The sequence below is a fragment of the Semicossyphus pulcher genome, unplaced genomic scaffold (genome assembly GCF_022749685.1).
Source record: "Semicossyphus pulcher isolate SPU_LCO1_2020_fin unplaced genomic scaffold, fSemPul1.0.p SCAF_15, whole genome shotgun sequence".
In the NCBI taxonomy this organism is placed as follows: Eukaryota; Metazoa; Chordata; class Actinopteri; order Labriformes; family Labridae; genus Semicossyphus; species Semicossyphus pulcher.
In genome coordinates, this window is record NW_027211659.1 from 4,662,239 (window position 1) to 4,678,362 (window position 16,124).

At 42.9% G+C, this 16,124-nt stretch overlaps 1 protein-coding gene across 1 annotated transcript in view; it reads right to left on the bottom strand.

Annotated features, from left to right (window-relative positions):
- Positions 1–16,124, bottom strand: part of slc49a4 (solute carrier family 49 member 4) — a 69,084-nt gene that overhangs the window by 11,939 nt on the left and 41,021 nt on the right. Inside the window, exons 7-8 of the mRNA XM_069663353.1 lie at positions 13,129–13,256; positions 5,398–5,580 (exon numbers count right to left, since the gene is read on the bottom strand). Coding sequence (XP_069519454.1) covers positions 5,398–5,580; positions 13,129–13,256 — 311 coding nt within the window. The remainder of the gene's footprint in view (positions 1–5,397; positions 5,581–13,128; positions 13,257–16,124) is intronic.

Here is a 16,124-nt window from a genome sequence, read left to right on the forward strand (position 1 = left end):
GAAGATGTATGTCTCTTGTAAATACGGTACTGTACTCTCAGTACTGTGTTGCTCTAATCAAGCAACAGTTTACAACAACTTACATTTACGGTGAGGTGGGCTCAACATTAATGTAATAAGTGTGATGTTACTGGAGTTATAAAACAAATATATACATTTAACACTGAAGCACACTGTTGAGCTGGTTGACACAGTCCTTCATTACCAGCAACACACACTGTAGTTGTTTCTGATTAAGTCCCACATCATCGTCCTGCTGCTGGAAATACTCATTAGAGCAACAAATGGGTATTAATCTGTCGCTAAAAATAGCCCGGAACAAATGCACCGTTTACTTCTCCATTCATTATCTATACCGCTTCTCCTCGTCGCGGGGGGCTGGAGCGTATCCCAGCTGTCTCTGGGTGAGAGGCGGGGTTACACCCTGGACGGATCGCCAGTCAGCCACAGGGCTGACACATTGAGACAGACAACCTTTCAGGCTCCCACTCACACCTACGGGCAACTTTAGAGTCACCAGTGAACCTAACGAGCATGTCTTTGGACTGTGGGAGGAAGCTGGAGTACCCGGAGGGAACCTCCCAGCTGTTTTTGAAACCTGTGGCTCATTATTAAAGGTTTTAATCTTTAGTAGGAATGAGTTCGATAGAGATCCAAGAAGAGAAGTTAGAACAAATCACCGGTTTATTCTCTTCCGGGAGTTGCTGACTATAAGTGCATTGAAAGTTTTAGCTCCCCAATCTTTGTATGAGCTACAGATTCATCTTAAAGTGCATTATTTAATTATCAAGAAAGATTATAAAATAGGATGAAGGATTGTTAAATGCAAATGTCTTGTTGCTGAACACTGCTTATTAATTGATGTAATTTCTCTTTGTGTAAGTCTGTTGGTATTTTTTAAGCTGCTGTCTTTTAAAGGGGACATGCTTTAACTATGCAATCAATTTTCTTCTAATGTGTTTGTGAATCACGTTGGTGAAGTTGGTTTCGTTTTAAAAATTGTATACATATTTTAACCTCATTATGTAACTTCCTGCTGAAACGAACAAGCCGTTTCGCCATTCAAAGGTCAGACCTTAGCCACGATTGGCTGACAGTATTTGGCTGTGCGATCCCACGTGGGGGAGCGGCCGCACTGCACCGTCACTCCAAAGTTGTAGAAAACATGGCTGCTCTAGGATCGCTTATTCGGCCTTATATGTACGAGCCAGAATCGCCAGGAGGTATCTGTAAGGTAAGGTAATGGTAAGTTGAAATATTGACTACAAGGTTGTGCTTGGTCGATTTCAGCGAAAGCAAGGTTCTACATAGAAACCTGCAGCTGTTCTGAACGGCCCATTTCAGAGGCGACCTTTTTAAAAATGTCATTCTGGAAAAAGAAAAAGTTTTCACTTTTTCACTGTGCACAAAAAACACCCAAAAATGTGAAACCCATGAAAATATGAGAATATCTATTTAAAAGATACGGCCGCCTTTAAAAGAGATTTAGCATTTCAATGGGAACGTTCCTATAGAACTATAAAGTTTGCCAGTTTGCCATGCCCTTCAATAAATCTGACTGTAATGATAAATGCATTCCAAAGGAACCTTTATTTCCTCACTGAACCTCACATCATGAATCTAAATATATAACCAACAGCTCTGACCTGCAAAAAGTGGTTGTTTGCCAACAGAGCAGCAACGGTAGACTTCTACAACTCCGTTTCTAAAGACACTTTGTGCAAGTAGATGGTCGGAGGCAATCTTCCTCTCAGTAAGTTTCCTACAATGCCTACATGCCTGCAGCAGTGTGAACTTCCTGACAAGAGAGCCTCAATGCATCACGCTCTATTAGACGACTTCAGGGTGGGAAGTGAAAGAAAAGAGCAGCCAAAGCCTCCATCATCTCAGCTTGATCTTCTCTCCGGCTGTCGCAGGGAAGTTGTCAAGGATCCATCCCTGCACATCAGACGCCCTTCAGCTCGCCCACACACACACACACACAAACTCACACACACGGGAGTATGTATCTGAACTCACAAAGAGGCAACCACAGAGGAGCGCACAGCTATACACAAAATATGAAGCACATTCAGATGCACACACGCACACACCTTCACACAAAGCAGTCAATCACGCAGCCCAGCAGAGAGACGCGTCGAGCAGAGGAAGCATGTATTCTTTATGAGTCCGACTCTTGTGATTGTGTGCAGCTGCTCCATCCATCCACACCTGCTGTATCCACGTCTAATGTATGATTTATCGCCATGCTGAGATACTACCGGTTCAGGCGATTCAAAATACATTACCTGGCATATAAATCTCAATTTTCAAACGGCATCACTCCTCTCTGAGACGTCTCTTTACCACACTTCCTTTACTGTAAAAATAACTTAATTAAACTAATCCACTTAACATCCCTCGGGGTTCATTCTCAACCATTCAAACTACACCTGTTGAACAAACTGAGCCAAATCTACGTTTGCAAACTCGTTCCAACTACTTGAAAGCAGCTCTCTGCGGTTGCCTGGGAAGACTTCAGGCTGGTGGTAAATGTGCACATATGGGCTCCACACTCTTAAAAATAAAGCTCATTTAACTTATTCCAATAATTTCCCTCTTCTTTTCAAACACTGGTGCAGCAGCTTGCACAAATCTAACAGGATTTTGAATTTAAATATACGATAATCCGCTGCCTGTGCATTTAAGCGATCCAAAAAAAACATGCATAAATCTGTACATACAGTGTTGGTTCGCTTGGCCGGAAAACGTGATTGTTCTCTTTCTTAAAGAAAGCAAAGGGATCTAGTTATTAGTGTGACAACAATACCACCGAGCATTAACACCTTCCTTGTGTTGAAGTGGTACAAATCGAGCCCAGCTTCGAGTACAAATGCTGCTTGAAGAGATTATTTATCCGTGAAAAGTCAGACTCTATAATCCTACATAACATATCACTATCTTCATGAATTACCCTTTCTGCTGTGGAGCCAAATGAATGTTTTGGCAGTCATTAGTAACTTTCTATTCTGAGTGAGCCAGCTTGGCAGGAACACAGTCAGAGCGCAGAGTGTCGCTGCTCTAAAGATCTATTTAGGTCAAAAGCTGCTTCAGCAGCAGGTACTTTTCGAAATACGCCATCAAGGAAGCTAAATTGTTTCGTCACAGAGATCAGGAGGAAGGAGATGCACAAATACAGGCTTAAGAGGCCTATAGATGTGTCTGAAACCATACGGCGCCATTCTTTAATTACATGCTTTAAATAGATCCGCAACTCATTAAAGGAACGATTGCAAAAGTGTCCTGAAATTACATGAATTATATAACCTGCAGCCTTAGAGGTATTACAGCTATGCAGATGGATATAAAATCAAATTATCAATAATTAAATGCCAAAATAATTTGTTAAAGTGATCATATCAAAGAGCATTTGCAGAATTACAGACTGGGTGTCTGGTGCAACTTTAGCGGAAAAAATCACGAGCGGCGCCCAGTTAGTGACGCGTTTCCCATCAGCCAGCAGTGGTCGGTCTGCCAGAGAGGGTAGGCGGAGCTAAGCGGCTGCTTTTCCGCTCTCTGCAAGTGTTGCGAGTAAACAGTAATCTACTATGGCTGAACAAACAAAGAAAAGATGGATGACTACAGATACAACTTCAACAAGAAGTGAAAATCCAAAGAAAAAGAAACAAACTTGACGCTCAGATGAAGCAAACAGTCTGAAAAGGAAAGCGACCGTCAGCCAGGAAAATCAAGAGTTACAACCGGAGCCAACCGTGGACGTCACACATGCAGCACTGTCTGGATATCTATACAAGTGTGCTCCCGCAATTACCGTTTATCGCCATAGGTGTCGCCAAAGAGAACTGAGATCTTCAAGATTAGCACTTTAACATACATTTTAAAATGAAGACGATATAATACCAAAGATGCTCGACAACATCTGGCATCTCATTTCTAAACCGTCCATCTGACCGTCTCTGATAATACCATGCACCTGCACACGTTACGACGCTCTCACTGGGTGGAAATTTCACCAACATCACAGCCCAGTGCAAGTTATGCCTTCCAGCTGTCATTATCCGAAGACTCGACATCTCAGTTAAAGAAACATTTACAGCTAACATCAGCTGCACAGAATTCCAGTTAAAATGTCATCTTCTTCTACTGCTACTGAAAAATAGTTTGTGACTGTGGTGATGGCTGCAGCCGGGATGGAGTGGGTAAAAACACAAGCCCCAGGATGGAATAAGTTTGTGGAAGTTTACTTGAAGTTTGAGTGAACAGCAAACTTAACATAGTACATTTAAATGCGCATAATTACCATTAATTTAAACCGGCATTCGCACATTACAAAAGTATTGAAAATTCTTTTTTCCTTATTTGCAGATTTAACATTGAAGTAAACCAAAAGTAACTGAAAGTAATCAGTTACTTTAAAATTGTGATAGTTGGATTAGGCTACGGATTACATTTCTTAACAGGTAATTAGTAACTGTATCTGAATACGTTTTTAAAGTAACCCTGCTTTCTAATTAATAAATCTATTCATAAGTTGTGGCCTTATAATTGTTTGTGATGTAAATGTTTAAGACGTGCTGTTTCTGACAGGACAAGCTGGTTTTGTTGCCTGGCTGTGGTTCTTGTTAGCGAGCCTCCCGGGCCCACTTTGCCTGACGGCTGCTGAGGTCAAAGAAGATTCATATCCACCTGCACTGGCAAGACAACCCAGAAGGCCGGATCCACATACAGTTGTCAGGCAGCAGCTGTCAGTATCCTCGCAGCAATCAGAAGGACTTGGCAGAGTGGGAGGATGGAGCTCATTAATATTTATGAGGGTTTGCAAATATATCTGCTGTTTACTCAAACAAGCCGGGCAGAGGGAGAGAGCGCGTCAGAGACGGATCCATCATCAGCTGATTGGTGTTGTGATGTAGCCAAACTTACAGGCTAATGAAACTGAAGACTGGACGGCAAATATCAGAAAGAAAGAACGAGTACACACAGGAAAGCACTCGCACGCGCACGCAGGCTATTACATGGATGTCTGGTGAATGCTGCGTAGCATAAGAGCAGCAGATGACATGCTGTCCTCTCTGCTGTTCTAAATTATTGTGTTAAACTCTGCCAGGAAGCAAACTCAAAAGATACATCTGAGGCCAAATTGCAAAAGGGAGTTTATCTTTCTTTCTGCTGAATGTGTCAATTGGATTGTAACCTAATAGTCTTTTATCTGCAGCATCTGCACGGCCTGAAATGGATTTTCAAAAACAAAAGTGCCCGTAGCTTTTGGGAGGTGGAAGAAAACTGCAGGCGGAGGAGAACACATCAAAGAATTGTGACTTCTTTCAAGACAATAATACAATCGGATCCATTTCCAAAGGCAGGGATTATATATATACATGAAGCCCCCTGTCTTACCTGTGCTGTAAAAGGTGAGGAGGAAGAGGAGCACACCGCAGAACAGGTTGGCCAGGAAGGTGACCACTCCGCAGGTGATACCTTCAGGGACCGGGTACACGGTCTCAATGAAGAGCTCGAAGAATATCGGCACGCTGCTGTTCATGAAGATGCCCACCAGGATGCAGGAGGTATACAGGATGGCTGCGAAAAGAGTGAAACAAACAGCAGACAATAAGTTACATAATAATTCAGCATTGTGACGTCAAAGGATAAAAAATTAAACTCTTTTCAAAGCATAGTGAAGTTTGCAGAGGAGCAGTGGTGATTTATGCCACCTTCCACAGCCTCCCACGGTACCATTTGTTCTCAGCAGCACTAAGATTTATGCTGAACCCTCATCCTGAAACATTTCAATTAGACTGCCAGCCCTAAAGGTGGCATTTTACAAGAGACAAGAGCAAAATACTGAAGGTGCATGGATGGAAAATGGCCAGTTTCCAACCCAAACAACTTCTCCCCAAACTATATCATTCTCTTTAACTGGTCTGCAGTGACACATATTAAATTAGTTCGGTTTGTCCTTTGGCTCGGGCTGCACAATAAATCGTCATTAGTCGCCATCGTACTTTGAACGTGCCCAATAAACACATCGCAAACTCACTAAATAAGAAAAAAAACTATTTATCTTCAAACATTCATGTTAAAATTGTAAATGGACTAAATTTATATGGTGCTTTTCTTATGACCACTTTTATAAGCACTTTACGCTACATGTCACATTCACCCTTTCACACACACATTCTCACACTGTGCCAAAGTGCCAAGCTGCCCGTCAATACTGATCTAAACACATTCAAACGATGGCTGTGCTCTCTTTGGGGTTTTTGGGGTTCAGTGTCTTGCCCAATTAGGACACTTTCACAAAGGACTGCAGCAGCCAGGGATCGAACTGCCATCCGCTCCTCCTCTGAGCCACAGCCAAGCATTTAAATATTTGACCTATCAGATGGCCACCGATTTACATAGGCCATGTATTCACACCATCTTTCGAGGTAGATAAAGCAACAACTACTATCAGCTATGCTCAGATGAATTGATGCCAATTTGACTGCAAGGTCAGATAGTTGGAGGAGGAAGGAGGAAAATGTTGACAAAAAATTGGCTAATTTTGGGGCGCTGGTTTCGCTCAGTTGGTAGAGCAGGCGCCCCATGCGCATAGGCTACAGTCCTCGACGCACCGATCGCAGGCTCGACCCCCGGTCTGTCGATCATTAGATGCATGTTATCCCCCACTCTCTACTCCCAACATTTCCTGTCTCTAATCAACTGACCTATGAATAAAAGTACCGGGGCGACCAGTATACCAGTATAAAATGCAGAGAGAGGTATTTTAATGTGTTTTAATGCACCGTCACGATCGCCAGAGCAGCCGCCATCCTCACAACAATCAACGTTACCGTAGGCCGAGCTCAACTACCGCTCGGGTAGCTCGCAGGATTGCAAACTGGACACGGTGAAAACAGATGGGAGGATGTAATTTGTGTGTTTTTAAAGTCGAGCTGAAACGGCATTTCCAGAGTATCTAGCTTCCGTATCGTGACGTATTTCCGAGTGAAACAGGACGTGCAGGCGGGACATATCATTAGAGGGATTTGATTTGATCGTTGAGAAGTGGGCGTAGACAGACGTTCTCCACAGAGCAGTAGCTAGCTAACTGACCGAGCGTTCTTGGTGCTCTGCGGCTAAATGTTGCAGATTGATTGGTTGAAATTGTTTGGTGCTAACTTACGTAAACACGCCTGAAATTTAGTTTTACCGGAAGAAAAAGTGATCTGATGTTGATATAAGAATACAAAGAAATGGATTTTCTGTATTTTTTTTGGCCTATATTGTCAAATAGATGCACAATATTACCGAGGATGTGATCCAAAAGGATTAAAATGACATTTTTCACCTCGACTTTAAAGAGTTTCAAATGAAAATAAATTGAAATAGTGTTGAAATAACTCGCATACACGTTTTTATTAATAAATAGTTATAGAAAACCTTTTCTCTCTGCGACACCCCCAATATATTCCAGACTGTACGGTTTGTGTTTCTGTCTTACTTTCTTTCTTTAGATCACATTAGTGTTTCAAGGTTACAAATCAGACCAAGCGTTCAATGTCACCCTCAGTTATTGGCGGTTTTTGCAACTCAAAGCTGTGGAAACATTTTAAATCAGGACCAAGAAAATATTAAAGTTTGATACCCAACCGTTCAACACTCCATACGGGGGGACTCTCCTCCCAGCCTGGCACGGAGCAACACAAGACGTTTGGTATGGCACTGTGACAACAATTTAATTTTCAATTTCTTTTTGTACTATTTTGCACACTTGAGTTTACTTCCAAACTCGTAATTAAGTTGCAACTCATTTCATGGATTCTACAATATATTAAAATCTAATTTCAGACTCTGCTGCCAAAATGTGCAGATGTCCCCACAGTAAACAGCTTGTCTCATTTGCTGCTGAGGCATGACGGGAATGTTTCCGTCCACGCTGGCTGCTGCTGGTTAACTTTGGGTGCAAGTCTTGGCTGAATTGAAAAAAAAAAATATTCTGGTTAGTAAATCTTTAATTAAAATGTATTATGTGCTGTCTGACTCAATCTATTTCCCACAATGAACATTGTGGAGGTCATCTCGTGCAAGTTTGGTGTAATACAGACTTATCGCTTGTTCATTTTCAGCTGTGTGTGTGCATGTGTGTGTCAGCAGAGTAATCAGAAAGCGTTCAGTGTGTTCTGCCTGCTGAAAACTAGTCCAAGCTGCAGGCTTTCGGTGGAGACCTAAAGTGAAATGTATGAATGTGTGTGAGAGTGGATGTATGTTGAGATTAAGCCGTCACCTCTGGAGCATCACACCACCCTCCATCTCCCTTATCACGCAGCAGATTGGTCCAAATGAGCTCCCCATTAGCCTGCACGTCCCTTTAATCATGGCGCCCCTGAGGCCCGCTGCGTGCCCGCCTGTCCGCCTGCCTGTGACGGGGAACCCAGGAGCCTCTCACGCAGCCATGAAAGGCAGCCTTCTCCCCTGCTCCTCTTTATTCAACCGTAATGAAGCGCTGATATCAAACACTTAAGAGTGCTTCAACCGCTGCACTTTTCCCCTGATGTTATTGAATTAGGCTATCTGGCGCCGATTCCCAGAAGGCTGTGGGAGATTCGTTGAAGGGCGGAGACACGTGGTGAGCATGATGTACGTTGGTGGCCTGAAGAGAAGACAATGTATTTTTCTAGATACACTGGGAGTGTCATAACAATTAAGGAGTGGACATTTACGCATTAAAGCTGACGTTATTTTCATTATTGATTCATCTGCACTGAAGGTTATTTTATTGATTCAGTGCTTAATCTTCAGTCAGCAACATATCAGAAAATATTTAAATATTCCGTCCATGTTTCTAAGAGCTCAAGGTGACGTCATCGAACTGATGTCTTGTCTGACCATCAGCAGAAGGACAACGTGTGCAGTAACCTACAGTTTCTTCTTTGTCTTGTAGAGCGAGAAATCAGTCGCTTGTTTCTGTTTTAGTCTTTTCTGTGTTGTTTGTCTCATTTCTCTATACAGCTGCTTCGGTTATTATGCATTGTTTTTATGTATACAGCACTGTGGCCAGGTGCTGCTGTTTTTAAATGTGCTTTATAAATAAATTTGACTTGCATAACCAGACCTATATCAACACTGTTTTAGCACATTGCAAGCGCTGGAGAACGGTTTCGCTGAATCCATCATAATTCTGCACATAGAAAAAACACTCCAGGTTGTTTGTGTTTCTAAATTTCCAAATACAGAGTTATGGGTGGCACTGCCCAATCTGCAGAGATGGTGCCCTTGCAAAGTAGAGTCTGGATGGAGCAAGCTCAGGCATTATAATGGCTAATACTCAGAATTACCCAAAGAACATGGCATCTATGTGTGTGAACGTTCTCAGTCATCCAGGTCATGGTAATTCTAAGCTTAATGCAAAAGGCAACCGGACTTCTTGAAGACGTTACACTTCTCATCCGAAAGGCTTCTTCATTTCTATACTAATCTCTACTTACAGATTCTACAAAGTAGGACGTGGATTTCCAGGAAGGCAAGTGTTCTGATTTTCGTTTGTAGTACGCTTATAGCCCGATTAATATCGACCAATCACATATCAGCAGGCTGCGACGTATGCAAGAAAAACAGTCCGTGAGGAGAGCGAAAGCAGGCGGAAAGTAATCCGCCGTAATGACATCCAGGCTCCCATCAGCGTCATCTGACGACGATTTAGCTTCTGATTGATCTCTATAAACAGACACCTGCATGCTAACAGCTAACAATCTGTTCTTGCTCTAAAATTTAACTTGAGATAAATTCCCTTGACGCAGTGTCACGAAAGCCGTTCAGATTTTCCTTCCTCGAATGCATCAAATCGATCCGACCTCCGTTCAACAAAACGAGCATTTTAAAATTTTTCTCCTCCTCTTGAGGACAGACCTGACAAAGCTTCATTTTTACTTCTTACAAATCTGCGTCATGATGTTGAAACTTCAGCAAAGGTAAGACCTGATAATAACAAGTGAATCACAATAAAACGGTCTTTTTAAGCACGCAAAAAAAGGAAGTCTTGACGGACAGTTGTTTATAGCTTACCGCCCGGCACGTTCACCGGTGTCCCCAGAGGCTATATCGTCTCAGGCTGTAGCTGATGGGATCCAAGATTGGTTCTAAACTGACTCGTGAACGGAGCTAGAACAGCCCATCAACACCAGAGGACGCTAACGACACTCGTTGCCATCAGGTCAACAGCCCAGCCCAACGACTCTCCCATGATTACACCACCAGTCAGTTTAGAACTGAAGAAGCCTTTCGGAGGAGAGGTGAAACGTCTTCAAGAACTGCAACCAAGTCCAATTGCCTTTTGGATTCAGCTGAGAGCATGGCATCCAATTCTTCGCCAAAGCGTAGGAAAATTTCAGTGTGAAGGTAACTAGCTTGGACGCACTTCTAAGCTTAATCCAAAAGCTTAGAATTACCATGACCTGGATGACTGAGATCCTGCACAGACATGTAGCTTGGACATAGTTGACATTGTTTTAAGTTGCAACAACGATATAAAAACACTGATAAGCAGATAGCAGAATAGGAGAAGAATTATGTCTCAACAAGACGGCCAATGGCAGGTTTATAAGCACGATCTGTATCCCTTAAAGGGTAACTTCAGGATTTTTCAACCTAGACCCTATTTTCCCGTGTGTTTGTGTGTACGTGACTAGTGGAGACAACTTTAGACAATTATTGAAATCGATCCAATGGATCTGGTTGCTACTGACAGGCTCAGATCGTTATAATAAGTGTCTGACAACTCTGTGGCAGCCATGCTACTTTACCTTACGCTCTCTGTTGTTGTCTGTAACCAAGTCTCGCTCACGGAGAAGTCTCGCGCTAGACCATAGTTGTTGCGGGAAGAAGGAGAGAGGAGTGCGAGAAGACGAAGAGGGAGTCAGTAGCAAAAACAAGCGCTTCTAGTGGCTGTATATTGGCGTGTGCCCGGTGCCCCGTTTAGTTACATTGTATCTCATTTTGCGGCTGCCGGCCAGTGCTCCCTCCCTGAATACTGGATCGATTTCAATAATTGTTGTCTCCACTAGTCATTTACACACAAACATATGGGAGGGTGTAGGTTGAAAAAGTTATCCTTTAAGTCAGACTAGTGACTGAATAAACATTGCAATGGTGTCGATCATTAACTAAAGGAATAAAAGGTCCCTCTCTCCGTGAAAATACCTTCAAATAATGGAATTTACTGCGCTGCAAGTATAATTTGGTTCAACATTATTTTTCCCCACACTTGAAAACTGTCTTGCAGGGCTGCATAGAGGTCACTGTGCTTTATCGGAAGCATCATCTGAACAACGATCTTGTTCTATATATTGTATTTTAAAGGCATAAAATGGTTCATGTGATTTATCTGTGTAGCCTATTTTAATCTAAGTGTAAAGTTCCTTTAAGGACGCTACCAAGCACCTATAATCTGAAAAACTCCACCGACAACTTCTGTGCAAATTATTTACCGATTTTTTTCAAAAGGCTGGTCAGCTGTTCACAGAAGCCGCAGATTACTGTGATCTCTATATGTGTGTGTGCTGCTAACCAACCCGCACTGGGATAATGAGCTGTTTTGGCAGATTGTGCTGCAGTATCACAGCACCCTCTCGTATGATATGCCAGGTGGACGAACAAGGTTGGAGCCTCGCTGCTGCACGCTGCCAGTGTTGGGGATAAGAGGGTGTGAGATAAAAAGAGAGCATTGCCAGGGCCTGGAGAATGATGATGGATGATGATGGCTAGAATCAGCAGCTTTGAACAACATGCTGGTATGCTTATTGGTTTGGCTTAGGAAAAGGCAGCAGAGTCCACTAATGTCCCTAATGGGTTTGTCACTAATGGATTGGTTCTACCGAATATGTAACAAGTATACAGTGTAGCCTTCAAGTATTTGGATACTGAAAATTATTTTATTGTTTTGACTCCTTACGTCATGTAAATCAAAAACTACAGGATGTAAATATTGACTTTAAGCTTTCACTGTGAAGGAGTTTAAATCAAAACTGGGTGGACAGCGCACGACACCTTTTATGCATGTTGCCCTAATTTCAGGACTCTTCGTCAGGTCGGTGATACGTGCATCAAAAGTCAAGGCCGCCATGGAGTTTTTACGCCCAAACAATGAAATATCCAAAGCCACAATTCGGTAGAAACCTTTGGAGGAACTCACACACATTTCCACAGCAGGGAAAAGGGCCTAAATGAAGTTGCAGGGATTTTATTTAAACCCGCCAATGACTCCGCTCAGGGATAATACTTTCAAAATACAGGAACTTCTGGCATAGGGCTTGCAGCACAACATTTCTGATTGGTCATTACTTGCAACTAGCCGCTACTCCTTCGAATCGAAAGGAGCCAGATGAGGTGGTTTGGGCATCTGATTAGGATGCATCCCGGGGCACCTCCCTGGAGGGGAGTGGGAGGAGACTCCCGGTGCAGAGCCAGAGCTTGCTGGAGGGATTATATATTCCCACCTGGCCTGGGAAAACCTCGGGATCCCCCAGGAGGAGCTGGAAGACGTTGCTAGGGAAAGAGACGTCTGGGCTAACTTACTTACCCTGCTGCCACCGTGACGCAACCCCGGATAAGCGGAAGAAAATGGATGGATGGATGCCATTACTTGCAACGTTTTATTGACGAAAAATCTTCCTTTTTTTTTTTGGTCATTGTGCTATGACACATCCATGGACTTACAAAATAAAGCATACAACAGATGGACCAAAGACCATTCCCTAATGAGCATAAATACAGGGGACAAAATCCAGTTGTAATTGAAAAGGCGACATGCTGCTAAGGTGTCGCTTTTGGCCTATTTGTAGTTGAATAGTTGTGAGCAAAAATGATGCATTAAACATCTGTACCTGTTTTAGTGTTTTACGTCAGCTGATTAATTTTGCCTGATCTTCATGGGTCCAGTGACTGCATTAGAAAATGCACGACAGACTGAAAGGGTACTTGGAAAGTAGTTCCTGGGATGAAAAAGTTTTGGGTGCTTTAAGTTGAAACATCTCAAGGTGGAGAATCTGAACTGATCCCTGAATTCACTTTCGGCTCTGGGTTGCATCTTCCTGCCGTACTTCCTGTATGTAATGTCACCTTGACGCGGATTCTGCTGTGTGAACTAACCTGCAGTGGAGGGGAGGTGAGTCACTCTGCACAGACAGGTGAGTGTGAACCATGTAGAGGACAGAGAGGCTCCTGCCAGCAGCAGCACCAGGATCAGCTTCAGCATCCCCCGGATGGAATCTGCAAACCTGGGAGCGGGTGGAGGGAGGAGGAGGAGGAGAAATAAGTTATAACAATAGATTTAAAACACAGAGGCGAAATATATTGAAGATACTAATCCTGAAATATGAAAGGACAAAATGCAAACAAGATTACTGAAGTGAGTAAAGACAGCTGCTACAGAAGCAGGAGGCATCCTTTATGAACACAATAAGCGGCTAAGCAATTTCTAAATGTCTGCTTCCTCTGTGACTCGTGTCATAATTTATTAGTGGAGACATTCGTTGTTTCAGAGAACGGCGAGATCGTTTCCTTCTCCCACTTGTTTCTGTGTGCGTCAGTTGTACTTGTCATTACGCAAGCCGACACTTATCCAAGAGCTGATTCAATTTGTCTCACCAGCTAAGCAGGCGGACTTGAGATGCGACTTGTATAATATTGCGGAAGACAAGCCATCGGGCCGCTCCTCAAACTCCCTTGAGTAGTGAGGTTTCTCTTTGTAGCCCTTACTAAACCCTCATAGTTCATTAACTCCTCTCCTCTCCTCTGGGTTTGCATATGTATGCTGGTGAAAGATTAGATGAAGCTACAGAAGCCTGAAGCAAAGACAGACACTAATTACTTTTGTTTTGTTGCTCACAGACAAGATGCTTGAGAAAAGAAGGCTCGGCTTGACAATGAACTTAATGCAAGAATAAAAAGAAGTGCTGGAAATGGCTGATTAGTTCAGCTAGGACGTGGAGTTCTGACAGCGTGCTGAAGGGCCAGGGCGATGAGGGAAATCATCTCTTGGAAGGATAATGAGAACATCTCCACTCAGAACGCTCTGGGTGGCATTTTTAGACGACATCAACGTCTCCTGGGATTTCACGAGCTGTCATTCAAAGCCTCGACATATTACGTCCACGTTCATACGACTTTTAGAGCTGCTATCGTTGGCCTCCATATCGCTGTTCGGATAAATTAGAGCACGGAAACAGTAACATGGGAGAACGCGACAGATCTTCTCAGATAAACGGATCTAAAGCAGTCATATTTCTGTTAACAAGGAGCTGGCTGCTCAGGAAAAGAAAGTCTAGTAATTGGGACAAGCGTTTGCTACTGCAGAGACATCCCTGGTTCTACACCCCTCAAATCTGCATCATCCATCTGCCACTGACTGGCGCGCATCCACAGCTCTCCAACTGCCCCCGGCGCCAGAGAGGGACGAAATCTTTAGCCTGCACCCAGCCAAGCCCTCATCTCTTTGCAGAGAGGATCACAGGCTACTTCCCGGTATCAACTCCAATCTGATCCTCCAGGCATAAACATGATAAGTGGCTTATTTCCTATAATAACTCTGATGGTCCCTGAGTCAACCGGATAAAGAGATTGGTCGCTGATTGGCGAGATAATTCAGGTGTGACACAGTTTGAGTTAAACTGACACAGTGAAAACAATTGGCTTGCAGATAACCAACAGCAAAATTAATGTGTTTATCATTAAGTCTAATAAACTCAGCTTATTGCAAAGCGTAGATGTGTCAGAAATGGGAAGAATAAACTACCCTTTAGACCTGCCTGTTATCTAAACTGAGTAGAACTAATTGAGGTTGCAGACTGTAAACAAAACAAGTCACCTCGGCCATTAAAGTCATCCATGAAAAACTGAGAGAGGTCCTCAAGACTTTGTTTTTTATTGGACAAACTTCAACTGTTCTCTCATGTCAGCTAGCACCATGCTGTCCAGAGAGGAAGAAAAATTGATGCACACAGCAGGATTCAACTAATCAGTCATGTTAGTTTGCTACGCTAATGTTTGCTACGTCAGAACTTGTTTATCAAGTACAAGCCACTCAGAAGGCAAAGGCCATCCCTGGAAGACCCTCACCACCCTCTTCATGCAGAGTTTAGACTTCTGCCAACAGGGAGGAGGTTCGCTTACACTCTGAGGGACAAATCCAAGGTATCTTAGGTCACTGAAAGGATCTGAGGCACACAGAGGGGCAACTTCATCAGGGCAACTTGCTGAAATGTGTAGGCATGTTTTTACTATGCGTCTGTAGCCCAAAAGAAATAAAGGCTTCAGATCCTTTCAGTAACTTTTAACTTGGACTCTCAAACTGAAGAGCACCAAAGAGAGAACCTTTTTCACAACTGTTTTTTTCACACCCATGCAGACCTCCATGCATCTGCTTTTTATAGATACCTCAGGTCATTTGCTCCATGAGCAGTTGGGTTCTTAAACAAGCTGTAGGCACTGTTGCCATTGCACATATACCAAGGACTGTTGGCTTTGTGTCTATCCTGATGACATCCATAGGAGTATGTATTATACTGTATATATATGTATATGTATTATGTCTCCTGTTCTTGTATTTATATCTTTTATGATGCGTATTGCTTCTGTGTGCTACTGATGCAAACCAAATTGCCCCTTGGGGACAATAAAGATTTTCCAATCCAATCCAAAGGTGTTTCCATATCCTGTTTAGTGCGTGCAGTCTTCGACAAAAGGCAAAAACTTTTCTGTGCAATTAAGGACGTTTTGCTGTTTTCATTCAGCTGTTCTAATGCAGTAATTTAAAATGTGCAAAACATGTTTATGGAAACAAGACTTACAGGACTAAGTCAATGAGCTCCTCTGTTGCACTGGTTTAAACCACCATGACTGGGCCTTAGTAGTTTATTTTGAGTCTGTTCCAAATACACGGTTCTGCTGTGACAAATACTCATAACAACATAAAATGTGCAATGATCCACGGCTGGCTGAATGCAGTCCCCAACAATTGGATTTATTATTAGCTACAGTTTAGGTAACATTTTATAAATGCACCTTCTGTAAAATGCAGCTACAGCTGCGGAAAAAATGAAGACGCCACTGCAAATAAAAGTCCTTCTCTGGTTCTGCTATTTATA